Here is a 27,818-nt window from a genome sequence, read left to right as displayed (position 1 = left end):
ATCGCTTAAATCTCTTTACTCTACTATGCAAGAAATACATTGCGAATCTCAGTGTATTGTGAACAGCGATACATTTTATGAGGTTGCAATGCATGTGCATAGTAAGCTGAATCGTATGCATTTTGCATACTTAAGAAGAATATGTAAAAATGAAACTTTATATTCTAAAGATTACTTTAGATTAATCATCGGTAATTAAAAAGTAAAATTTGCTTACGAATACATAATCGTTGCCTTAATGTTAACTACGGAAGGTGTACTCTCATTTTTAGCCGCAGCGCCATCTATACGCAAACGGCGCAAACTACTCGATTACTTGCGCGACAACTTAACCGACTGCCAGCGGGTTGATCGACAAGTCGGTAACGTATTGAATAGTTTGAGCCGTTCTTTTATAGATGGCGCTAAGGTTGAAAAGGATAGCATCACCCTCCTACCTTTTCGACGTCCGAAGACTGGCTACAGCACGAAGCGGCCAATGTATACCAGTAACGAAAGTGGTCCAAACTTTGGTTACCTAATTATTTACGAAATGGAAATATTTATTGATTGCATTTAAATTAATACATGTAAGATCGCAAATACAGTACACAGATCGTCTTGATTACATAACAATTATCGCGTGAAAATAATATACAACGAAATTTACAAATTCTTCACTGTAAAATACAGTTCTTTATACAATTCTTAGATTGAATTAATCATTTTACTAATACACCACTTTTATGATTTATCAAAAATCCTATTTAACTATTTTATATTGCAGAATGAAAGCTGAATTTTTACCTACGCTTGCCACATTACACCGTTTAATTATCTTTTATTGGCCCTCGAGTTTTTAAGTAACAGGTTCTATTTGTTTAGTATACGTCTCTGTTCTTTTGACAGTTAACGCAATTGTTTCCATTACAATGATTATAATTTGATGCAATAGTAAAGATAATTAATCAATCTTTACCCAATACAGTAAGAATTATATTACAATTAACCGACAAACAATTCTCCAAGGAAACATGACACGAAGGACGTTAACGCGTTAACGAAGCAACTTTCTCTAAACTAATTTTACACCACTCTCTAACAATATAATGTATGACCAGTTTCTACATTCAAACTCGCTTGTTACCATTACTGCAGTACTGCGAAAGAAAGGAAACGTATTCATCCATATTTTTAAACACGTATTATGGAAAAATACATCTCGAGATACCTTGAATGCCATTTCTACAACATGATTGCAAGCAGTAGAAAGGAAAAAGAAAAGATATTCTGTACAATGTTCATTCAAGGACGGGTCGATTAGCTAGAAATTAAATTATAGTCTGTCAATGGTTGAATAGAAATAGTGCGTTTCCTGGAAACTACAGAGACTACGAATCGCTGTTTTGCAGTACAGTTACATTCTATAAACGCGTGACGTTAAAAAACTTATGCTCTATCGTTCTTGGCCCTATAATTATTTCTGCGTTTCGTTATTCAATGTATTTTGTAATAAGGCTTTTTCGATGTCTGACATTATTCTCGCGTGTAGCAAAAGAACATAAAACGTTTGGGAGTTCCATTCTCTTTTTTATATAATATATATTATGGCGGATCAGCTATTACGACTAGCTTGAACGAGACGCCAAAGGCATCCACTCATCCTTGCCTTTATTTTAATTATTGTTTGCCATTTAAGCTCGCTAGATAACTGGAAGGATCTAAGTTTAGAAATTGAGACACAAAGACGGATCCGTACGTTTTCTTGAAGTATATAAATATAAAGAAACAGTCGCCGGTACAAAGTTTGCTCAAAATGCTACATGTGTAATGATACAAATGAAAACAGTTGAAACGTCCTACACGTTGTCAATTAATCTCAGGATACATTATTCACGGTAAAAACGGTTTCTACGAATAGAAATTGTCTGACTAGGAGTGATCAATGTACTTTGAAATATAAAAACTTGGAAAAGACTGTTATCAAATGGAATTGAAAAAACTGTCTCAAAAATTGTACATCGTTTGTCGTCTATATACTTTTCTGACAAAAGCAATTCTCTACACTTGTTGCTCTCACACTGAATATGAAAGCAGGAAAAATAATGCGAAGACAATATGTGTTGTTTTATACAACGTTTACCTGGAATAAACATGATCAGGTAAATCACTTACTTAACAAAAATCGATGGATATCAATTATGCTTTAGCTTTAGTTTGTATCCCGTAAATTGTAAATACTGTAAGGATGCAGGCTTTTAATTCGATTTTATCAAGTTACTATGATTTTCATGTACTATCATAATTATTATATTGCAGTATGTATAATACACGAAGCTACATGCTCCGTATATGTATATATATATATATATATATTTGTATTTATATCTTTACATATATATATATATACTCAATCAAAAGAAAAACGATAATTGTTCTAACCTACTGTCACGTAATTGGCTAACCATGCCATACTTACAAAACTGTACGACAATGTACAGAATAAGATGATTTTCTGGCATATTAAAAAAGGAAACGTTTTACCTAGTCTTATCTATACACGTTTCATTTCTTTGTTCAAATAAATACAGGACTATCACATTAATACACGCGTCTTACCGATTCTTTCTCTCTCATACGTTTAATATTAATTGCAATCGCTTTAGTCTTTGTTCCATATCACCTTTTCGTCGTCTTCTTTGTTCTTCTTTCACAAAGAACCCCGAACACGTAACATAATACACGAGAGATTCGTATAAAATAAATATTTTACCTTATCTTCCGTACCATCGTATCAAAGCGATTTCAAGTCCCGTTAATTTTTCTTTTTAAAGCTGCCACTTGAAATTGAAAAGATTTCACTCTTTCCAATTTGATATCTCGCCCCCCCGTTTCGTTACATTTATTCACACGGTAAGTTACACGCGTTGTTTCTTTTCTAGAGACTCTCTTCTAGCGTTTCACCAAAGCTACAGGACAATGTTTCCCATAATTCTAGAAGAAAAAAGAAAAATGTCATCTTTCACGTCAACACGAGTCCTGTACACTGGACGTGTAACATGTTCTAGCTTCAAACGTGTAACAACAACAACATAAATAATATCCTTCCTGTTGATTCACCCCAGGAAAACGCTTTGAATCTATATTTGAATTCGTTTAAATAACATACAATCTAGGCCCCTAGAGCGCAGCAGCGTGTTTTTATACGAAACATAACGTCGAATCGATTCTCAGTCAACAATATCCTTTTCCTCTTGTCCTCAGCTTGTTCGACGTCTTTAACGATGCTATAAGTTGATGAAAATCCATCCAACAGGTAACGCCGACACCTGTTTTGGCCGCGATTCTCCGCGTGCACTTCGATGGACCTTGGTTTAGGTTCGTTTGATTGTATTCCACGATCCTGATGGGCAGGCAGGCTCGCGAATAGACAGTCTTGTGTCTCGCCAAAGCTTCTTCTCGAAGCTGTGTTACCGTCAGAGTTTAACTCTTGGAGTGTACATTGGTCTTTTGAGCCTTCTTCTTTCTGGCTGCCAGCATGTCGTAGAAAGGGTTGTGCGATATGCTTTGCCTGTGAAAAATCATTCGAAAAATGATGAATAATATAACGTTCAGCTTTGAGGCTGAAAGTCAGTTAATTCGATAGAACTTACCTCACGCATTTGATCCACTCCTCCTTCTCCTCATCCGTGGCTGCAGACATTCTGTACACGGTGTGTTTCCCTGTGACAGCCATGAAACAACAATTATAAACTCTGACGCTATAATTAACACGGCACGACGACGGGGCGCTATAAAAAAAGTCGCGTTAAATGGTGACACAACACGCACGGGATTCGATCGTCATGCGAGAAAGACGCTTTGTTCGAGTTACATTTACATTCCTTACTCCCTTTGTGCTCTTTGTTATTTCAATGTTCCCGTGGCTTTTGTGCCAAAAAGAAAACGCTTCGCTAAGGGTGCCTTTCAACTACAGATTGTTTATGGTAGAGAAATTCTGAAACGGTGTTTAAAACATTGAAATTAAGGGGTTTAAAGAGAGGAAGGTTTAGTTAATGTTGCAATTAATTTACAAAGTAGAGTTAATTGGTGTTGCGATTACTCAAGGATTTAGTCTAAAATATAGCCGTAGCTCTTGAACCAGTGAATCTTCGAAGGGAAGAGAAGCAAGAGTAGTGAATTCCCAATTCCCAGTACCTACTTGCTTAACTGTCACGAGGTAGATCCAAGTTCGTGACAATTAGGCAGACGGTACTTTACCATTACGGTAATTCCATCGATGCCCGTACCTTCGACAACTTTTCCCTCGCTGTCCGTTTTACAAGCTTTGATAAATTCCGAGCCGGCAGCGTACAGCTCGAAGCAGTGAGGCTTGTGCCTGTCTTGCACCTCTCTGACCTGAATGTTTTCCAACGGAATGATGCCCCGTGGCTCCTTGTCGGTCGTGTACTCGAAGTAATACAAACAGTTGTCGTTCAATATGAACCATCGTCTTTTCCAACTCTTGTAACGTCCACCTGGAACAACCAGCGACCCGTTTAAAGTTAACCATCGATGCACGATTCTGCATGCTTTATTTACCTGCTGTCTCCGTCAGGGCAGCAGAGGGACAAAACGATAACGAATATCAGAAATCAGGTAAAAAACTGAACGCAATCGTCGTCTCGTCACTGTCGGAGGATGCACTGAATCAGCGATTATCAAACTTACACTTTAAACATTTTCATAATTTCAGTTATACTTTATTTACAGCTGTTGGTCATTCGAATTAACGAATGCCAGTTTGGTGCGAACAAACGTGTGAGTCAGATGGTAGAATCTAGTTCTACCTGAAACAGCTCTAGTATCTTTGGAATGTTTCGACATAACGCTGAAAATATTCGAGCAATCCGAGGACACCGCAACCTGATGGTTTTGGGAATCGCTGCTTCAGGATATTCTCACTCGTCCCTTTAATCCCTTACAGCCGTATCGTCTCATCTGACTACGGAAATTATCGAGGGTAAGTAGATTCTTTGTTGAAAAATCGACTATGATCGACACGAAGGATCTAGCTGGTTTATCTCTTCCATATCCTTTCTACTACCCGCATATCGCTTTACGCGCGGTGGGTGGTACGCGATCTGAACCACAGGATGACGAACAGTATCCACAAAGAATGTTGGATGGAATACATATTTAAAATTAGATTTACCAATTTTCGTTACAAGATTTATTACGCTTTAGACTCGAGAGATTTTTATCATTTTCCTTTTTAAAAGAAAATTTAATTTAAACCAAATATTAGCTATAAAGGATTAAAGTTTTTCATTCATTCGTATCTTTCCTTTGAGTAAGAAACGTTTGATAAGATTCTTCAACATTCTTTTCCCAGTCACAGAAAGAATTGTTTTCTCGTTTCAGATCATACATGGGTCAAGAAGAGAAGGGATACGTCGGAAAGGGGTTGCGAGTTGAATAGCAGGTCGGACGAAAGATTACCTTGCTTCCATAGCCAGCCCTCTTTGTCGGGATTGAAAAACGTGTGCATCAGATCGTTGCCGTCGTCTTCCGGTATCTTGAACGGTTCCGTCTTTATACTTTCGTATAAACTCTGAAAATACAATTATAAATTGCACGTCAAACACCGGATATTTTCCTTTACGGTCAAGGAAGATTTAGGAGAGGAAAACAGAGTTGGTATTCCCTGGAAATTTTCATTTTTTTTTTCCTCAAAGCAATCTTGGGAGATAAAACGAAGAGATTAGCGACGCGACGGGAACTAATTTTAATTAATTAAACCCCACCGGCCGTGGCAATTGTCATTGGAGGGAAAAAGATTGATCTAGAATGATTTTTGCAGCGCGTTGCAAAACGAGCATGTCAATGGAGCGAAGCTGCTTTGCATGAGTCCATCATTAAAGAATCATCGTAGAACGGACTTCCCCGTTAGCCGTTGGATTCATCTAATAACCGCGAGTTGTAAAGCGCGCCAATTGCTTTATATCCTGGCCACGAATCTCGTGGATGGACAACACGCGATGTACGACCTTTCACGAATGTCGCCTGATGCGAATGCACGCGATGACGTCGTATATAAGTTTGCCTCCTTGTTATTGTTACGTTTCTACCAGTTGCTTCGAGAAGATTAATGAAATTCAGAAAGATCACTCTACGTTTCTCAGACGCACAACTCGCCGAGAGTATTGATTCCTCGAACTCGGATCTAAATGTGACGCAAACGTTTGCCAAGAATCTTCACCGTTCAACTTTTGATTAATACGTGAAATCATCTTACGTCACATAACGCGAGACGTTTCCACGATGGAATGTCTCTGTAACGCGGGAAAATTGCTTTAAAATTGTTCACACGAAACCTGTTACTCCCATTTTCGAACGAACGCCTATTCAATCACGTTAAATCAAAACGTTCAATGAATATTAGCATCGATTTCCTGTTAGAACGTAAGGATTTCCGGCGGCAAGGTTCTACCTAATCATTACCGCACCTTATCCATCAGCAGCTATGATCCAAGGCTGAAGAATTGCATGCTGGCAAGTTGGTGGTGCAGGAATGAAATCGATAGCGTTAAGGTTTTCATGGCACGGTTAGTCACTTCTAACACTGTTCGAGGCTTCCGGGTACAAGCCGTTAGGCGGTGAAGGATATAGAAAAGCTTCGGGGGTCTCAAATGATGTTAGACCTAACAGCGTGAACCCTTTCGTTACGGAGCGATGGCTACCATCTACAGAGTTGTCGTTAAGAAAACTCACCACGAGGAGTTCGCGAGGCAAATCGCCGCCATTATTGATGCCACGGTTCATAGAAATGAACTGTTCCACGCTGGGCTTGTCCTTGACGCTGGGATTGTGCAGGGAGGTATTCAACATGATGATGGCGAAGCTCAATACGTAACAGGTGTCGGTGTTGGTGAATATGTTTGGATTCAATTGGCAGTACCTCTGGGCGAAGCACTCCATCATTCGGTCGATCTTTTGAGCTTCGCCGGGCAACCTGAACGACCAGAGGAACTGTCGAAGTGCCTGCACCAGGATCAGATCGGTGAAATCGTGTAGCTCGACGAACGCGCGTAGTACCCTCTCGTTGAAGTCGTGACGTTCGCCGAGGTAGTCACCGATCGCGGTCTTGTTAAGTCCTTCGCCTTTGTAAAGGAACTGAGCGACGTCTTCTGGGGTAGGGGCAAGCAGATTATGCTCGATCAGGTACTCGATGCCCTTCTTAGGGTCCATGTTGAACTTCTTGCGGCCGATCGACGTCTGCTTCGCCTTGTTCGACGGCTTCGTCTCGTCGGCTGCAAGACCGCCGCCTTCCATCGCCTCCATCTCGGCCACCACCTCGCCCAGCTCATCTTTCAGTTGCTGAAAAAGAAACGAACGCGTCAGAGGAATCGCACCACGATGGCTTCCTCGACTTTGCGCGGCTACCAAGTCCTCTATTCACCCCCTGTTTCCTAGCTACCATTAGTTTTCAGAGTTTCTGATCACCTTCTGACTTTGTCTCTAAAGTTTCTCTAGGTTTAGGAGTTTTTTTTAAGCGTCAGAACAGGGTACCAGTCTTTGAATAGTATCTAATTCTTCCCCACCCTAACCTGTACGTTTTATAAAAATCCTCCACTCAGGCTTCTCCCTGGGCTTAAAGGAAGTCCTTCACCTGGTGCGCTCTCGTCTTTCGATCTAGATAAGCGGCGAACTTTTCAGGGGTGAATACCGAGAGGGAAGCATCAGTAGTGTGACAAAAGAGTGTCCCTCCCACGTAACGTTTATCAAACACTATACGCGCGGCCCTGTTCCTGCCGGGCGACTTAACGAGAAATAATTGAACTAGCGTGCATGGTCTAGATTAAAATTAATTTCCTCGTTTGCTGCATAAAACGGACCAATCAACTTGAACGATAGCGATCGAACGTCAATATTAAACAAAGTTTCTACAATTTCATACCAACGAGAAAAACAGAGATATCAAGGCAGTTTGTTAATTAATGCAGAAACACGCGGACTTCCTGTCGCATACTCGACAATTTCCCTCAACGGTACTTCCTGTTGCGCGTGCCGGATTTGGAAGACATTCCACGGATTTCTGTCTCCTTTTTCGATCCCCAAGCTGTCTAGCGAGTTCCATTATAATCATCGAAAGTGTTCGATCGTTAGCGTAGAGTGAAAAACGATTTCGCGTAAAGTTGAATAAAAGGAAGAAGAATAGGAGGAAAAGTAACGTCGAGCGGTATACTACAATGGTGGTAAAACGAGCGTACATTTTCATTTAGCAGAGGACAACCGGAGGAAGAAAGAAAAAAATAGAAACGAGAAATGTTGGAACAATATTTCCCTCTTTGCGGCGAACAACTTTCCGCGAATGTTGTGTAAAATGTTCGAGCTCGTGTCTCACGGTTACGTTTCTCGATCCCACCAGCGACACGCCGGAACACACCACCTCCGACCTTAATCCGGGATCAGACGGTTCCGGAAAAACGCTGTCACGCCTCTTAATTGCGCCGAGGCATCGGGGAAACTTTGAACGCGCTTTGACCCGTGTGCCTTCGCTTCGCCAGTACACCAAGAAATCGACGTGTCTTGTTCCGGAGGATAATACACAGGGGGTGGGAAACTTTTTAATCAGAATAAATGAGTACCTATAATTTTATCTTCTTTCATTGAATTCCGCGTTTCTAACTGGTTGAGAATCTTCAGCTCTTTCCACGCTGGTCGTCGACGCGAAACTTTTTGAAAACCGCAGCTCGTATAAAAAAAAAAAAAAAAAAAAGGGGAAATCGTGAATAATCAGAGAGAAAAAGTTCCCGCTTGTTTGAAAGAATAAATTCTGCTTAATTACCGACGAAAGGATATCCGTCCTAATTAATGTTCATTCATTTTTTTCTATCGCGAACCAGATTTCTTCCCTGGTAGATCTACCGGAAAAATAGATCTTGGATATATTTTCCTGAGAAATTGTCAAATCGATCGAGATTTCCTCTTCCATGTTTGGCGATCCCGTTTTTACTGCAGACGACTTTCAATTCCCGTTTCAACTATTATAAATCTTGCTTTCGATTGCGGTTAGTCCCGATGAAACGGCTTTTTCTTAGAAAAATTCAGTACAATGTATTAATAAGATAAGGTAACCTTCCTGGTATCTATCGTTTGAATACTTCATTTTCTGCTGAAGCACAGATAACAAATAAAAACTATTTTAATAAAACTTAATAAATCCTAAAGATGAATGCTTATAAGTTAGCTGACTCGATGAGACTGTGGACCAGAAGTCGTGATAAAAGAATCGATGACTCAGCTTCAAAATCAAACGGTTTAATAAACAGTGTTCTTACTAATAAGAACAGTGACTAATAACTGACGAGACTCGTCGATTCGTGCAATAACATTTGAAAATATAGTATTACGAAAAAGAGTTAATGCGATTTGTCTCGACTAAAATTAATTTTAATAAAATTTTTACTCTACGCAAAAGCAAAGAATAATAAGTCTGATAACAATGGCAAACAAGGGACGACCGGTCCCTTTGAAATAACAGAAAATAATGAAGGAAAATTCGTCAGGGGTCCTGGTTAAGGGTCAAAGTAAATTTTCCGTTTCCTTTCAGCCAGCTTGTCTGAAAGCTGTTTATCGGTGCCCTCCGCCCAACGAAGCACCGTTTATTTTTAACCGGATACATTCACGACGCGTTCCACGCGTTTACGAGCACGAGTTGACATCCGTTTTGTCGATTGAATAGCGATACAACCGACAATATACCTGAAATTCTGCTACCGAAGGAATGGTGGACGGAAAAAAAATTAAAAAATCCTCAACAAACTTGCACGATTCACGGACTCTTGACAACATTGTCTCTGATCGATGTCCACGCTTATCCCCGCAAGGCTGATCGCGAAGCCTCGATCAAAGAAATCGAACGATTGGATAAAAAGTAGAAGTATCCTCGTGCTCGTTGTACCGTTCAATATCCTCTGTCTGGGCAGAGATTAAAGTTTCAGTCGGTCGCGAAACAGTCGACAGGGAAGTTTATCGAAGAGTTTTCACGGAGATGGCACCGTGGAACGTGGGGTGAAATAAAAAAAGAAAAAAGAAAAAAAGGAAATCGATGGGTGCGTGCAAACGACGCACCCATTCCTCTGATATCCGGCCGATCTTCGCCAACGTCGCGATGGAAAATGACGCGAACACGCGACCATCAAATATTTATTCAACCTGCTTGCTACTCGTCCACCCGCGTGTTTAATGTTTTTGTATCGCGAACCAGGCTACCGTTGTCTCATTTTTTTTCACCGGGACAGTTGTACGATGTCCCAGAGGCATCGCTGTTTTAACGTTATTTTTCCATGGAAAGATAGATAAAAACCGATGGTAGCAGGGGTTGAAGTTCTTTATCCAACTCGACGCTTTTATTTATTCGGAATAAACACACGGTTCTTTTCATACAGCAACAGTACACGAGTTGCAGTGTGCTTTTTGTTTTCAATTTTGTTGCGTTAGAATGATGGTAATTAAATAATCCATTTAAAGAAAAATGATAATAACCCGTGTGTAAGAATTATAGATCCTTGATCGTTAATTAGGCTCGAGTAGAACTGCTGTATTTAAAGATTGCTCAAGTATGAAAAATGATGGGAAATCAGTCACAATTACCTATTAATGAATTAGTAATTGCTATGTGAAACGTGCAATCTAAAGAACATCTTGCAATATGCTAGGTTTCTCATAATTATGAAATAATGGTATTCTTCTCGATGTCCCTGTTGAATTCCTTTAACGTCAGACAGTTAACGTTAAGACAACGCCGATTAATATTTAATTTCAGATCTATTTTTAGTAAAGTTGGCGACGAGTGACCCGACATCATTGCGCAAAGGTAAGGGTGCAAAGGTGAACGACAGGGAGGTTGTATACACGATACACCCTTCTGGAGGGTAGCTGCCGATAATAACGATAAGAGGGAGAGACGTTGTAGACGTTGTCCTGGCTGTATTAAGCGCGTTTCACATCGCTCTATTTGTTATTCAGGTTCTCCTATCGTTCGGTTCATCCGTGAGGAAAAATGGAATTTCTTCTCTTTGGTTCGAGGGACAATTTTATTTTAGCCCCGACCACCGGATGGAAACTAAAAATACGCTGATCAATGGAAATTTCCGTATGTAAAACACTTTTCCTTTTATTAATAGCGTCAAATTTCTTGGGGTCATTATTTTCCATATTAAACATGTAAATTGAGAGCGATAGGTACGATCAAGAATTAAAGTACAGATAACGATCAGCTTCTGAATATTGTAGACCCTTGCTAGATTACTCCAAGTTAATGGATCGTAAATTATTCTCTATTTGTAGATCGTGTTTCTACATAAAGGAGAAAGCGTTCAGCTTTCTTTTCAAGGGTATTGTACACGTAAATCACCGATCTAATATTTACAGTTAGAGAAGGAACCTTCGACTCACCCTAACTATTTTGAAAGGGTTGATAACCCTAACCGATCTTAACTTCGAGATAGGGATCTAGATAATAGAATTCTTTGACTCTTCCATGAAAAACTCATTACCGATTAATTATTTGATACATCGATGAAAATTTCAATGGTTAGGATAAAAGTTGATTGAGTGTAGCATTGAAAGGAATAAAAACCGAGCGAGGAATATCGACGCGTGTGGAGGGTTAAAGTGGGAAAACATTCGCATGGAAACGCGACGAAGCGTCTCGGTCGTTAAGCCACGGTTACGTCTGCGGAAGGTGTGGCCCTTTTCCTATAGGCTGATACGGAGGGGTGATAATGTCTCGAAGGGAATGGTAGAAAAGGTTCGCCCTTTTTATACGAAATGAAATTTCTGCGACGTTGGCTAATCGTGTTTCGAGCTGTCTTCTTGCACCTTTTTATTATTCCGAGTATGATATCCTTCTTGATTTATGCGTTAACGAGGAATTTCTCGATTCGCTAAAAAAATAAAATTGTTTAAACGTCCGTAAATATTTATCGCAACCGACGAATATTTAAAGTTAACAGAGAAACGCGAGGGAAGATCGGCTCGTTACTTCCTGACAATATCTGAAACCTCAACAGCCTTTTCGATTCTTTTCGTTCAGCGAAAGGGTTGAAGGAAGAATGAAAGAAGTCGTTTCGCGTGAGCGAGGCTGAATCTCTGTTTCTCCGTCGGTCCTCGGGGTTGGCCGGAAAAAAAAAAAGCCACGGCGACCGGAAGTGGGCTCTCGTTGTCTTCGATGGACCTCGTTAACGGGCTACCGCCACGATACCCCGAGCCACGGACAATAAGTCGGTCGTCTGTGGCACACTGGTATTGTCTGTTATGCAGCCGCGTTCCTTTTGTCCGTTTCTCGGCTCTACATCCGGCCCAGGCCCTGCCGTCTTCCCTTCCACCTTGATGCGTGAGAAAAAGACGTGCCACGGCATCTACTGTTTTCGTTTCTTCTTTTATTTCTCTTTGAAATTTTCCAACGTTCTCGTGGACACGCTTGTCTTCGACAGACGAAAGAAACGCCAACAGTCCGTGACGTAAAATCGAAGCTTCGATTTCGACCTTGATGCTCGATCAAGGGCGCAACGTGTTCCTGAAAATGATTTTCCACTTTGGCACCCTTAGAGATTTGAAATTTGCAATTGAAAGGAGGCTAGAAATTGCCATCGATAAATTAATCAATTTCTATTGCGAATGCTGTGAGAAACGGTAAGAAGACGGGAAATCGCGCGTAACAACTTCCACGGTTAATAATCAAGTATTGTAATTAACATGGGAACGAACGATGGTATCGCAAAAATTGCCAGCCTCCACGTAACAAACGCGATTCGAGTTTAATGAACCTTAACCTTAGCTCCAATGAATTTCACCGTGTACCACGATCCCGACGTAATTGTTAACCCCGTTATACAGCTTCTTTACGAGGGAACTCGGTACTGCTCGAATAGCTTTATCAAGCCGCTATATTTGTCGCTATCAACCGGTGGATTTTCGAATCCGATTTCGATTTTAATGAACTGCGAACGATCCAGCGGTCAGAGAGTCCAGTTACCCAGTTTAATTCACTGAAACAGCACGCACGCGCTATTTATTCCCCGTTGCGAGGGTGATTATTTATTTTTACACGCGTCCATACGACGACCTCTTCAACGACCAAGGAATTAATCCTTTCGAGCGAAACGAGAACAACGCTTTTACCTCGTTGTCTCCTCGAGCCTATTTTCAGTGAGCCACCGAGACTAAAACGAGATAAGTCTAAAAACGTACCTGCTCACGGATCGTTACATCACCCTTGCGAATCGAGACCGATTACGAGATATTTTATCAACCGGAAGATCATTTAATCCTTCGATGATAGATGGATAAATTATCTACAACGATTGTGCCGGTTGTTCCACGGTTGTTTTACTCTCGAATTCGATGTTCCGAATCGTTCGATTCGGGTGTACATACATGTTTTCCGAATAGATCGGCAGCAAATGAAAGAGGAGAGGGGCAGGCTTTTCATTTCTGGACGATTAAACCGAGCCGGTGATTAAAAGCCTCGCTCTCATGTGGGTCAAGTGATACGGTACACCGATCGAATTCTTCGTGTCCGTGGAAAATTTCGAGATTCCTCGATTTGCATTTTTTTATTTTCGACCTTCTATAGTCTCGTAAGTTCGAGCGTGAAACTTGCCAATCGAGCATTTTTTCTCTAGGTATTTAAAAAATTTCAAAAAATTTTTAAATACCAAGCCACTCAACTATTGTTTAGAAAACGAGCAGCCTCCACGTTTATGATACAGTAATTAAGAAAAAAGAAGAAATTACAGTAACCCGAGACCTCGTTATAATAATAGAGCAGTCGAATAAGAAGGTATGCAATTAGCGAAGTGCATTTAGATGCAAGCAACCTTTTTTTCTCGTACTTGCCTCTCGAACTTGTTCCTTTTCCAGGGAAATAAAAGACACACGGGTCTCTGTTAAAGATGAGTCACGGCGAAGGAAGAAGAAGAAAAAATAAGCCTGAATTCCAGGGCACACGAGTGTCCTGATACAACAAGGAAGAGCAATGTGCATCGCGATGAATACAGGATGCGATAACGGAAGAACGTTTCCTTTTTATGCTGATTGTGGAATCGCGTTCATTTCCAGCCATGCTGCCTCGATATCTGTCGGTCATGATAAATCGTTCCCATTGTCATAATATTTTTTTAACGTCCATTACTGACGGCAATTTCCTTAGGTCCTTTTTAAACTCGCATCGAACGTCGAGAAGAAAAGATGAAATATGAATCGCAGTTAATTCAACAATTTGCAAAGACGATGATTCTACCGTCATGGTTTCGGTTTGATATTACGTAAACGTTTATCGCGAAAGCGATGATAATTCGCGCGCACACATTATAATAGAGAATGATTCATTGAATCGCGATGTTCTTCTATCTGGAAGAGACTTTGAATGCAAACTGTCTTTGTATTCGGTACGCGATTTTAATATTATTCGAGGCAACGAAACTAGAAAATACGAAGAATAAATGATGATAATTGAGATTGAAATTGGTAGAAAAATCAATTTGGCATTGGATTAAAATAGCAATGGTCAAACTTGGATGTTGAGGACACACAGTGTGAAATTCTTATGAGATTACACGTATTTTGCATGATTCTTTACATCCGGTGTTTAACGACACTTTGCATATCACGCGACGCATTTTCGTCGGCTGCATTAATTGGGAAGGGTCGCATAAGGATGGCTGGTCATAATTCTCTTGTCGATGATGACAAACGTTTATTAGCAATGCTAACCACCGCGCGACACCTTGCACGCTCGCATACCGCACAGGTTACTCGTCTGAAAATATTTCTTCCAACAAGCGTACACCTTGCATTACCACCTAATTATCAATTCTCCATTCCCCGTATTCGATCATTTTAACGATAAAGACAGGCAAGTTTGAAGTTTTCTAAAAGACTTTTTTTCTAACCACCGTCGAACGGAATTTCGCGAAGAAAGAAACGCTTCCTTTTTCCACATTTCCCCCCCCCCCCGATACTTCTGTCGAGAAACAATGCCAGACTCTTTTACAATACACTAGAATCGCTGAAACAAGCGGCCTTAGGGAATCTACATCGGCCCTTCTGTTCCTTCTCCTTGTCTACCTCTCGCCAGCCTGTGTCGAGACAATGCCAGCTATTTTCCGCCGAGACAACGAACGAGATCGTTCCCTTGCAAGAGCAAAGTCGAAGTTTTACTACGAATCGAGCCAGGTATCGATTTAGTCAGCGACAGAGTAAAAAGTAGCGAGACTCTATTTAGGAATGACTAGGAACATCTTCATATTTGCAGGCCTAGTACTTTGGGAGCTTACTACTAACAAAGGTACACCTTTGTACTCGGGGGCTTTGATACTAGATACAAAGAGGAACATTAGCAGCAAAGTATTAAGGCATTTAATTAACCCCCTCGGAAAGCTCGGCACTCGCTGTGTTCTAAGTGGCGCAAGTATAAATAGGGTTAAAAGAGCAAAAAGTCTGGTTAAGTATACGCATTCTTGTTTCTCCTTTTACACAAACTGTCCACGCGTTGAGCCTTTAAAAACAGACAGACGCGAATTGAACCGACTTGAACCACCTATTTAGACCGTGTTACATAAGGTGGCTAAAGATACGAGCTCGCGGGATACCAACGTAGCTCTAAATCGTTCGCGAAACCGGATCAAAATACGCGGGAAACTCTGGTGAAAGCTCGACCTCTTAACCCCATCTGGTCTCAATTTGTCCTCGAAACTAAAGCAATTTAAAACCATGAAGAAAATAAATTTTAATAAATTCCATTCCCCTATTTCTTGTCGACTTCTGCATCCCATTTGGACCAGTTTAACAGGTTTACCACTGTTCAACTTACTTTGGGGTCTAAATAGGCAAACATCTGTTGACGTTACAGAGGCTCGTGTTATAATACAAAAGTATATTTTTTGGAAATCAATCGAGCTCCTGTGTGTGTCTTGCGGTAAGAAGAAACTTCTGGTGTTATCCTTGATCCTATGTTAACGACCCATTCATCTGTTATTATGTTAATGTCCGCTATTCCTACGGTGCCGTCGCGTGTTCGTTGCCAGGGGTCAGTATTAATAATTTATACGATACATATTCCTGGAAAATGTCCTACGGTTCTGCAATATCGCATACGATCCAAGGAACACGTGTTTCTATACAACAACCGCTTGTTCCTTCTTATTTCTTTCCATTCTTGCCCCCGTTTAATCCAATAATAGCCGCCACGTTTATTTTAGACGGCTAAGAGACAAGTCTACCGTGTCTGTTACACACAGCTCTACCTGGCTTCTGCCTGCTTTACGTGTCTCGTGACTCGATCGAAAGATCAGTTCATCCAAAACGAGATTCGACATCTTCCACTCGCATTAATACTTAACGAGTACTAATTAGCTGAGAAGCTGATACTACTAATTTGCAGTGGTATCCAATATATTTTTATCGCAATTTTCACTGAAATCGTTACACGCACAGATGTATTCATTCAACGTTTTGAAAAAGAAAAAAAAAAAAAGATGAGAAATTGTTTAAACAGCTCCGGTCTCGCCGGAAGCGTACATGCGTCAATCTCCTTTCGTCCTATTTTTCCGACGACCTACATCACGACTACGGGCTACGAAGCCGAGCACGAAGAAAGGAAACGGAGGTTCGGCTATTTTTTTCTGGCAACGAACGGCCTTGCAACGTCCTTGGAAACTTGATTCGCGATGCAAAACGATGAGCATATCGACAGAGAAGACGATGACGCGGTAGAAAGCGTTTCGTGCCTTCTTGATTCGTCTTCTCGTCGTGGCTGGCCTCAACGCGGCCTTCGCAGAGCTACTTTTTCAATTTGCCTACTTTATTCTACTCCATTACGCTAGAGACCACCGACGCACCCGGTGCGTCTTCCAATATTCGCACCGACAGATCAAAAGAAGGATGCGACCCGCGGGAGCTCGAATCTGCCCGACTTTATCCGATCTGACCCGAAATAGTCGGGCTACCTGAGCGCAGGCATGTATACCCGCGCGAACCCGCCCGATTTTTTCCGAGCCCGTAATATCGGGTACCCGCATATCCCTACCGAGTACGTTAAAGAGGCATAGAAGAAAATCGGTAGCTCGAGCCTGGAAAGGTACGATAAGATAGAGACAAGCGTGAATTACCGAGGACTCGGCTCGGCTCTCACGAGAAAACGACGAGCCTCGTTACGAGCTGGACGTTATTATCATACCCAAGCGGAATACCAGTCCCCTCTACACGTTCCAGTTCCTTTCTTCGCCAGGTATTCAGCGAACGGTCCCGGTAAAGTGACCTCTCAAGGCCGTCGGCCGAGCAAGAAGAGAAGAGAGGAGAAGAGAGGAGAAGCGAGGACGAGGGAATTACCCCTTTCGCTCAGGTCACGAGCCGCATGTTTCATCTAGCCTCCGCTACCGAACTCCACTGAACTCCACTGAACTGAACTGAACCGAACGGAAAATCAACCTGTTCGTTGGTCACCAGCTCGTCGAATACGAGAAGCTTGATTGTTTTAATGAGCTCGAATCAGAGAAAAAAAATGTTCAACAGCGGAGAAATTCGTGGAAAATAATGGGGACTGGATTGGAAATCAAAGTTGGGTCGAGTGTTTTAGTATTTCAGAGCTTGGTACATGGTAGCCTGGTATTTGTAAGTTTAATACTTGGTACCCTAGTAAGAATGCAGATTTTTTTTTCTTCTTCGAGACACCCCGTGTATTTTCACCATTATACCATTCCATTCAATTCCAGCGAGATTCTTATTTCCGCTGGTTGGATCGCGGGGTCGTTTCCTTTCGCCCTGATTTCCGTATCCTGAATCGATCGTTGGGTCAGGTTGGCCGACTAGTGGTAAATTCTCGAGCACTAGTCGGGAAACGGAAATGGCCACGTGAAACGATCTCGGTTTTTATCTCGGCCAGCAAGGTTAACAACGCGACTGTTGATGCGTGAATAAACAAACGATTCCAGGAACGATGATTAAACGCCGGTTCTTTTTAACTCGAGACTCTTCCTACGTTGATTCTATGCCTCCAATTAGGCTGTAATTAATTTCGTAATGTAGGCCAGCGACCCAGAAAGCATCGTTTTTACTCGTATCGCGGTGCGGTAATAACTCGGCTGAAAATCTTGCTTGGTTACCTTGCAAATGATTTACAATTCCAATTAAACGTAATGAAAATTTATTTTCGCAAAATATTTTAGTTTCAGTTTCAGTTTGATATGCACGAAAGGCGAGACGATCGATCAATTTTTATCGAGAATAAGATTCGCGAGCGATCGAAGTTGGACGATAAAAATAAGCATTCGCGAAGACACGTTCGATAAAAAGGTGCGTCACACGTGAGCAACGTGCAAACTCTGGCGATGGAATTCACGGCTATTTAAACGAGTGATTCATCGACAAGCATAACTTCGATCTCTACAACGAGCACTTTTCGTTTACACCTTCGGGATATGAATGAATTCACAGCGCGTGGGCTTTTCACACGCTTAACCTTTCATCCGTGCTTCTCGTACCAGCAGATCTCTCTCATCTTCCGCGTGATTTGCATTCCTCTCGACGATACCGCTTCGAAACTTACCGCGAAAGCACATTACCGCGAAAAGTATGCCGTCAACCGAAGGTTAATTTCAGGGTCGCGAATATCAGACGCCCTCGTTTCTAAAACCGCAATTTATGCAAAATTCGCGATCGCAAATGACCCCGATAAAAACGAACGCGTTAACGCAGGAAACAGGAGATCCCTCGAATCAATCGGATCGTAGGCGTGAGAAATGATGCTAATGATCGCCGTTGGTCCGGCAAGGCCGAGGACGCGAGTAGGGTAATTGGACGGCATCCAACAGCCTTAACGAAAAGATTCTTTTATTAAAGAGAAAAGTCGAGCTTCGCGTCTGGCGATGCTCCAGAAATTATAAATCTCCGGTAAAAGAAAGACAAACAAGCACCGACTAAATGATGCACCGAAGTATTCTCGATGTCTCTGATTCTGTTTCTCGCTCGCATCGGACGATGACTTCGGACTTTTAAGGCTTCGTTTTAATAGGACGACAAACCTTTGTGCCGGTTCTTCAACTCGCTCTCTTTTTACCTGGCGCTTGTTCGGGTCACGAGGCTACCGTCGCCTTTCCATCGAGAATATTCGAGTCGATGATTCTCGTTGACCTTTGACTTAGCTAAATCTCAATAACCGGTGCCGGGTATTCGTCACCTTTACATGGAAACTGATAAATCTTCCCGGAATCTTGAATTTCGCGAATCGACGATAAGAGAATTAATCAGTTAAGACGCATCTGTTAAAGGCCGTAAGGACTTTTTCGAACCGTCAGGTAAAAGGGTAATAAAACAATAATTCATACCATTTTGCCAACTTGACAGCCACTCTATGAACGGTCAGGAAGTCCCTTTCCCTCTCTGCCAAAAACACGTCGAATTCCCTTTTTGGGGAAAGCGTTTTACGGTTAAAAAGTATTCCGCTTACAAGCACTCTTGTTCGAACCGTCTTGTAGACAAGTCGCGCGCACAATAAAGTTTCTCATTTAGACGCAGTATTGGCTATTTTCATTCCTACTGATTTCCCTCACACGATCATCACACATCTAAGAATAACAAAGGGTTAACTGAATGCTAGAAACGACAATGACCCCGATCTATCGATAAACTTATGTAATCGATGATGAAAACACGATCACATCCGCGTGGAGCCGTTGACGTCAAACGGATGATGCTAAAAATTGCGATTGTAAATAACTGTACAGGCAAGATTGCTAAGATGATGACATCACGTTGACGAGGTATATGTTTCAACTGATTTTTCCTTATCAATTGATGTTTGTTGAAGATTTCACGGGTTTCGACAAATTTTGAGTCATCTCTAATAACTAAGGAACTTGTTGACTCGTTAAATGGTTCACTTTTCAAATACATAAGCATTTTTCTGAATCAGGAAACAGCTTATCGCTTCCATCGATACAACGGAAGCCACGAAAGCGAACGATTCTCTGATTACTTCCTCTTTTATCTCCGCAAATGTGCATTACGAAAGACAGGGTGATTTCTCCGCGGAAATATTTGCATTCCGGGACAATAATGGTCGGTGCTCGAACGTGAAACGTAATTCATGTAAAAATGGCAGACGACGCGGCGAAACACGGAAACCGATCGACACACATTTTTACCATCGTCGAACGATTTACGATGGTTGGTTGAACCATCACGCAGCACGGTTTAAATGCGACAGTTTTATCGACCCGTGTGCAATTCGCGAGGGAAAAAAAAAGAAATTTTCTTCTGTTTCCTTTGAAATGATCACCGCGTTCCCGTTCTTTGTACTCGCATCGTCGACCACTCTACTACTCCATTAACCTAAAAATATTGTACGAATCTACAGCAAACTCGAATAACTAATATCACTAACGATAAGTGTAACGAACGCGGCCGTGTTTCCGCGTGGCATCGATACAGCGGAATCGATCAACCCCGTTAACGAACGAGAACAAAAGTTTCCCTTTTCAACCGATCTTTTCTACCGTAAACCAGATCGATCGAAATTAAACTGCATCGAATGAACGTCTATGTAAGTTTCGTTTTGTATCTTGATTCTCTCTATAAATACGTTCACCCTGACTCTGTCCGTTCGTTTTCGATGTTTGATTCGTGACGCCATGGTAGGATATTTTCGTGCAAGAATGCTCGGTTACCCATACGTAATGCGTAAAGTTATTAATTTTCGGTGAAATAAACTGGAGGATTACTTCAGTCGAAAAACATCTGAAGCGTCTATTTCTCGCGTTGCAAATAAATGTTTATACAAGTCTATGTATCTGGCATAGATCGTAAAACGGCCTAAGTACAGAGATAAAAAAAATACGGTATGATCGATTAAAATCAGTTTTACACATTCTGCTTTCAATTTTTCTTTTTTTCTTTATAAACACCATCGCTGGTTTCCTTCGCTATTACACCGATAAATCATGCATTTCTCGTTGGAAATGACACACTAAACTACAGGTACCTTGTTTACACCTAGAAACAGTGATTCAAAACACGATAAGTTTGGCTTTCTGTGATTTCACTCCAATGTGTAAGTTATTGCCTCGATTAAATCAACACGCATGAGAATAAAAATGTTTAGTTTTCTAAAATTTATATATTCCAATATTACATCATTCATTTCAGCGCGAACTTGTTCGTTAGGTGCAATTAAAGTGTCTAGTTCCCAATTACTTAACAAGACCCACAGGGTGCGTTAGTGATTTTTTATGGAGTAGCTTAAGGCGGTGCGTCGTTGATCGCGAATTCATTCCAATACAAAACATTTACGCAAAATTCTAATTTTAACCAGATTCTTACGTTTCAAACATTACAAAAGCTTCGCGCGAAAAGGGAAATAAATGAAGTCGAATCAAACTTGTTTTCACGGAAACGAAAACAAGTGTGTTTTGGTGGTACGCGTTCGCAGTCGCTGACGTAGTGCTACTAGCCAAGTTTTATTTTAGAAATTCATAATTTCTTACATTAACACCTTCGATTAGATTGCTCGTTATTAGATAACGAATTATTCAATAAATACAATTTTTACCTCAACTTAGTACCGGAGTGAAATAAAAGAAAACGCAACTTATCTAGCAACTAATCGTAGGCAATAAGTTTACGTTTGATTTTCACTTTTTGCCGCGAAACTCTAATAACGGAACGTGTTAGTCGGGAGTTTTAGTTTTGGTGGTTTTATAGGAAGAAATTACTAGCCACCAAAGTGTGAACTACCTAGAATTAATTTTGGCCAGTCAGCCAACTTCTGAGCGCCACCTGTACTGTTATTTTACACCATTTCCCCGCCCTTAATTTATTTACGATGCGCCTTTTGGCCACTTTTCAATGACCGATAGTCGAGATCACGCTCGACCAATCGCGTTCCACCGTCGCCGGAAGCTGTTCCCATCCGCGACATCCGCGACATCCGCGACATCCACGACGCGCATGGTGCGTCTTCTAAGGAGTTCGAAGTAAAATCTACCCCAGGGATCGAAATCTAACGATCGCTTTTGATCGACGAGACTGAAACTTTAACGGACAAGCGTCATACACGTATACGTGCAAAGACTGCAAGTAAGCGAGGAAACGAGTTAGGAAGAGACTATGTTGACATCACTGACTGATCACCATTCGACTGAACGTATAATGTTTCACAACATAACGCCGCAATATGCTACGAGCATCAGCACGAGCGTTTACGCTTCGAAAATAGACGCGTTGACTTTTTAACCAGCCAATTGTAGATGCTAACTGTACTCGGAAAGTTTCAGCTTCCGAGGACAAGTATCATGCAACGCTAACCCTTTTAAATTCGTGACACGATTAATCCTTTAAGTAAACATTGAGCATTCTGTGATTTCAATTTGACAGTGTCGCGCATGCGCACCGGTCGAACAATTAAATGTGCTAAAATATGATATTAAGGGAAACGTGATATAAATTCTATAGAAAAATTCGGACGAGTTCAATTCCCTCGGACGATCGTTACGGGGAAGTAAGTGCAGCCAGACAGAACGTTCAACTAACCGTAGATAATGTGCTAAGGTCCCATGCGCTCTTGGCCTGCTTTTGATAGCCCTTCTTGTTCCTTTTACCGGGTCTGCGCAGACTGGAGAACCATCCTGCGGCTATGGCGATGGCGCTTACGTCGCGACGGTTATCCGTCTGAACGTTGCTACCGTGAACTTCATCGAGAGCGTCCACTGACCTGCCGGTGAAAATCATCATTGGCGCCAAACTGCGTTGCCAAACTCCAGAAATCAACCAATCAATTCGTTACAAGCTTCGCTTCCTTCTTTCGAGCTCCGTATCAGTGATACGCCTTCAGGAGCAACCTAACCACACTTTATGACAGCACGCGTTGCACGCTGCACGGATAAAACGCATCAGTCCCGAGGATGACATTGACGTTCAATTCTTTCGCGAACAATCACTTACGTCACGAGTAACCGAACCTCTTTGTCGGATAATATTATCAACGCTTCAGATCAAAGATCCCACCGGTTCAACGACCTCGAACCAAAGAAGCGAGTATTCTTCGATCGATCCACGATCGATGCGTATCACTAATCGATATCGAACACTACGCAACAGATGAACGCACCAAAAAATAACAGTCGATTCTTTCTATGCAGATGACTGTCGATAACGACACTTTAATTATCAGTTTCGATGAAAAATTTTCATTAATCAACACTGATAAACTTTTATTACAAACAACAGTCAACAACAATCACACGTCGGGCGATGCGTTTTATACAATGTTCGATGGCTCGTTAGCGATAACAATGAAATATTGATCGCGATTTCTACGAAGAATAGGTAGATCTATTGACGAGAGAGTTTAACAACGAACCACCTCCCGCGACGGCCGACGTGCAACTACACTACTTTGAGTAAACGGTCGCGTTGGAAACGCGCTGGCGCCTCGCGGTGGACGTGACGTGAACTTAGCCACGCGTATGCGAATATAAGCCGATTTTCACAACTGGGACAGACTATAGTGGAAATGGCGAATCTTTTTCTGCTCACGTGCCAAATAATGACAAATATGTACACAAGTAATTGTGCAATAATCAAATAATAACAACGACAAAATAGTAACAAAGTGTTCAAGTGATTGCTGATGCTTGCGCGGAATCGCAAGCGCAATCATCGACCCGCTTTGACCAATATTTATCAATTTCAATAATAAGAATATCAACATAAACGCTTGATTAAAAAACCTATCGAGATTTTTTGCTGTTGTATATTCGATACGCTCTTCTATTTAAATTACAGAAGGAAAAGGAATTTCTCATTAAAAATGCGTTTTTCCTTTTGGTGCGGCGGAAATGAAGTATGAAAGTGCTTCACGTTTGCGTTGGCTCCCGTACGAGGTCAAACTGATTCTACTAGTGACTTTTTACGAACCGAGTACGTACGAATTCACAAAGTATGAATATCCGAGAAGCTTTAAATTGCATCGTAACATTTTTTTGCTCGGCCACTTCGAACAAATAATTTCAGTAATTTTATTTGGAAACTCGGCGACACGTTTAATACACCCACATAAAGGAGTAGCCTCGTTTTGAAGCCCAAGGAGGATCAATAACTGAAAAACAGTAGAAATTTTCCTACCGCGCGCTATTTTTCAACGTAATTACAACTTCTTTCCAACGGGAAATGAAATTTAACCAACAGAGAAGAGGAGTTTCGTGTATTTATCGGTGTTCCCGGCTGCTATGATCGGTTAAAATTGCAACTTGCCTTTACGGATTGGATTCGTACACATCGTTATGGGCAAGCGAGCACTCGGTGGCGCATACTTGGCGAGGATCGTGAAGAGAATGCTTCCGAGAACGGAGCACGCTGAAATTTCGCCGACTGCTTATCAATTGCTGGCGGTCGAGTGTCGGCTAAGGGCGTTGACAGACCCCACCATTCAACGTTTTTTACCTTTTCCTCGAGACTTCTTCAAATACAGGTGGTGTGAGCAACGTATAACACCGAACACGTTTTTACCCACAGGATTTCGCTCTAACGCGATTACAAAATTGCACTGTAACAATTTATTTTCGAAATATACCGAGAATTGAATTCAAGTTTTCTGCGTTTCAGTCAATTGCCGATTTCTTTACGTCTTTACTCCCACGATTCCTTTTATTGTTACGTCTAGAAGTCTCGAACTCCCACTCCCAAAAATCTTTTTTTATCATTATTTCTTTGCTCGAACAATAAAAAATTGTGTTTTTGTTCATTTCTAGGACACAACACTTTTTTATAATCTTTCGGTTCACGGGTCAACGGATATTCGCGAACCACCCATAAATTATTGAATACGCGTGGACGCCGATAATTAAATAGCCCAAAGCGAGTGCAACGAACACCGTTATCGTATCTTTGCAATATTTAGGAATGAAACACAGCTTGCCGATTATTCACGACGTATTCGTGGGAAACTGAATAGAAATTACAATGTAAACTCCAAAATCACGTACATATTTTATCTTTTGTGAATAACAGCGTCACGCTTTCAAATGGTCGATAAATTGTAGAGATGAATAGGAATCGTTGACCAAATCGAATTTCGGGCTTAATGATTTACAAGAGAAGGGTAGTTTTGTCTGCCCATCTATCAGCCGACAAATTTCTTCTGATCACGAATTACTAAAAGACTCGAGGATTCGCAAGAACACGCGTTTTTCAACGATACTCGCGGCTCGTTTTAAGCTTCAATGGTACCGTTTCGTTGCACCTGCTACAGCTGCAAGGTGAACGAGACGATTTGCCATGTGCACGCGTGTATACACGCGATTATCGTATCTTGTGATTACGCAGATGTGTACCACGCGAAGTTGCGATTTGTTTTGTTCGTCGAGTAATAAATGCTTTCTAGCGAATTCCATTTAATTTTTTGGTTTTCTTTGCGATAATACACGATAATATTATCTACTTCGACCTTTTGTTGAACAGCGACAATGAACCGTAACGATCGTACGACGAACAGATGACTCATATTATATCTATTAACATCGCTACGAAATAGATCTACCGGTTATTGCATTGATACGTCAGCTTCCTCAATGGGTGCTCGTCACTGTCATTCAACCACTTATCAGTTTTTAAGCCGTGGAGGGTGTAACAATGTTCAACCAAGAAAAGAAACACTTCCTTCCGTTTGATTTTGCATTAACTTAATCATCATCCGGCAATTAATGCTCTATACAAACGTTATCAATCGAAATTTCTAACAAGTTAGAAGCAAAAAATATTTTATATACCTCGTTGAATCGAGGTGTTGATGAAGTAACGAGAGGAAGGTAACAGGTGCTAGCGTAACAGCACGAAATCGGAAGAAAATCGAAAGTCGAGGGAAAGTTTTCGAAACTCTTTGCACGCTCGTGGAGAAAATAGAGCCGAACGCGAGATGATTCGAAGATGTTGCAGGTGAAAATAGTTCTTTTCTTTTCCAATCGCGACTAATAAAATCGCGGGAATAGCTTCAAGGCCCACTGACCCCGTTCTCATTACTCGTCATTTCATCTCAAATTCAAACTTTCTACGTTTCTACTTGGTAGCGAGAATCCAAACGTCGCGTCGTAACGAAAAGCAACAAGCGGCAAGTGAATGAACGCGGGATAGTAATTAAAAAATCGAACGTTCTCGTACCGTGCGCGACGTTGAAACTACGTGACACGGCGCGTGTGGCTTAATCGCGAAACCGTAAACAAGTTTATCAAAATGAAATTCACCTTACGAGCTCTTCGTCTACCACGAAAGAAGCAGATAACATGGCACAGGCAGCACGAGTCGAACCATCCTCGTCTACCGCTTCGACGACAGCTTGACGTCATGGATGTCGAGGGTCAGGACCCACGTGGATCAGACGACAGACTGTTAAATCGATTAAATCCATTTAAGAAGACCGACGAGCGCGAGAATCTCCAGGGAAATTCGCTGCACCAGTTTGCCGACCACTAACAACTATCTCTCACTTGGTCTCTTTCTTTCATTCCATCGATCATGTTCACGGTATCCGACCGACTGTCCAAATAAGCTCGCACCGATCCAAACAAGACAGCGTTGTTGCGAATCGCACGCTCCGAAACTACCGCGACGATATCAATTTTCAACATTATAACCCAACGTTCGGTATCGAAATCGATACGCGGCGAAGATACGCAACTCGCCGTGCCAGACTGTTTGTTGATTGCTGCAACCTTGTTGTGGTTACAACGGAACCCCTACGAGTAATATCGAGAGTCAACGGTGCCTCGATTTACGCGTAATTACATTAAACGATAGATGAAACCCATCAACTGTCAATGCTAGTCGATAGAACACGCGTGCACAATTGGCAAAATCATCGTCACAAGTTCACCTTCTTTCGCGATCAATGGCTAATGTGACGAAGATTTTTCCGTATAGAGATTTCACTGCATCGTTTTTGTGCAGTATGTGAAAATTTCGTGCAACGTTTCCTTATAGATACACGGATAGATATTTACAGAGGATCCATCCGGAGAGTCGGCGACGCACGGGCCTTAGCTTATCCATCATAGTTAAGTCGGTTCAAGGAACTATTAAGCTTGTTAGTGTCGTGCTTTTGTCGAACAACACTTTAACCAAGTGTGTTTAAGCTTATAATTTTCAGGTTTGGAAAAGTTATGATACACGAAACGTTGGCGTAAGCGTAACCCTATCATTCACCACGGAAACGTCTTATCGTAAAGACATCCTGGAATTTTTTTTTAGGGCAGATATGGGCGCGTGTCGAACGCTAAAAATACGTCTAAACCGTAAAAATTCTGAGGTAGATGATCAACACACGGTTTAATCATAAAATTATAACGCATGGTTCGCGTGAAAACTTTGAATGAAACAAAGAACACATTTATGTTGCCTACCACGAAATGCTCGCGATATTTTAAATATCCATTTCTAAGTATTTTTAATGTGCTGTTGTATGATAATAACAGTGATAAATTATCAGAAATTTACTATGAAATTTTTCTTACTGAAGTTTGATATCGGAGGTTGTGAACTTTGTTGAAATTTATACATTCGGTCAGTTGATTGAATCTGATTATAATTAACACTTTTCCTAGCAAAGTATAAATATCCACGCCCAACAACCAAACCTATACATTTGATGCGGATACATTCACTATATACATACATATGTACATCATACGTAGACTACATTAAACAAAGTAAGTACTTATCATATGCTGTAGTAATTCTATATTTGTTTAAAAATTATGATATACTGTATCTCTAGTAAGCTGGAATATTCCACTTGTAATTTG

The 27,818-nt window shown here is 41.2% G+C and overlaps 1 protein-coding gene across 6 annotated transcripts in view; it reads right to left on the bottom strand.

Moving 5' to 3' along the window:
• Positions 1-539: 539 nt before the first annotated feature.
• The window catches only part of step (cytohesin steppke), a 29,870-nt gene continuing 2,591 nt past the window's right edge, over positions 540-27,818 (bottom strand). Inside the window, exons 1-6 of one of the 6 annotated variants that reach the window (XM_076690189.1) lie at positions 26,262-26,399; positions 6,733-7,338; positions 5,461-5,572; positions 4,269-4,496; positions 3,633-3,702; positions 540-3,550 (exon numbers count right to left, since the gene is read on the bottom strand). In XM_076690189.1, coding sequence (XP_076546304.1) covers positions 3,463-3,550; positions 3,633-3,702; positions 4,269-4,496; positions 5,461-5,572; positions 6,733-7,338; positions 26,262-26,363 — 1,206 coding nt within the window. In that variant the 5' untranslated portion in view covers positions 26,364-26,399 and the 3' untranslated portion in view covers positions 540-3,462. Of the gene's footprint in view, positions 3,551-3,632; positions 3,703-4,268; positions 4,497-5,460; positions 5,573-6,732; positions 7,339-8,609; positions 8,711-19,352; positions 20,224-22,554; positions 23,424-26,261; positions 26,400-27,818 lie in introns of those variants that run through there. The other 5 variants (XM_034328644.2, XM_076690190.1, XM_076690192.1 and 2 more) reach the window with 5 other exon arrangements.

The sequence above is a fragment of the Osmia lignaria genome, chromosome 9, assembly GCF_051020975.1.
Source record: "Osmia lignaria lignaria isolate PbOS001 chromosome 9, iyOsmLign1, whole genome shotgun sequence".
NCBI lineage: Eukaryota > Metazoa > Arthropoda > Insecta > Hymenoptera > Megachilidae > Osmia > Osmia lignaria.
The sequence above is the reverse complement of the archived record's forward strand: the minus strand, read 5'-3'. Positions and strand labels throughout refer to the sequence as shown.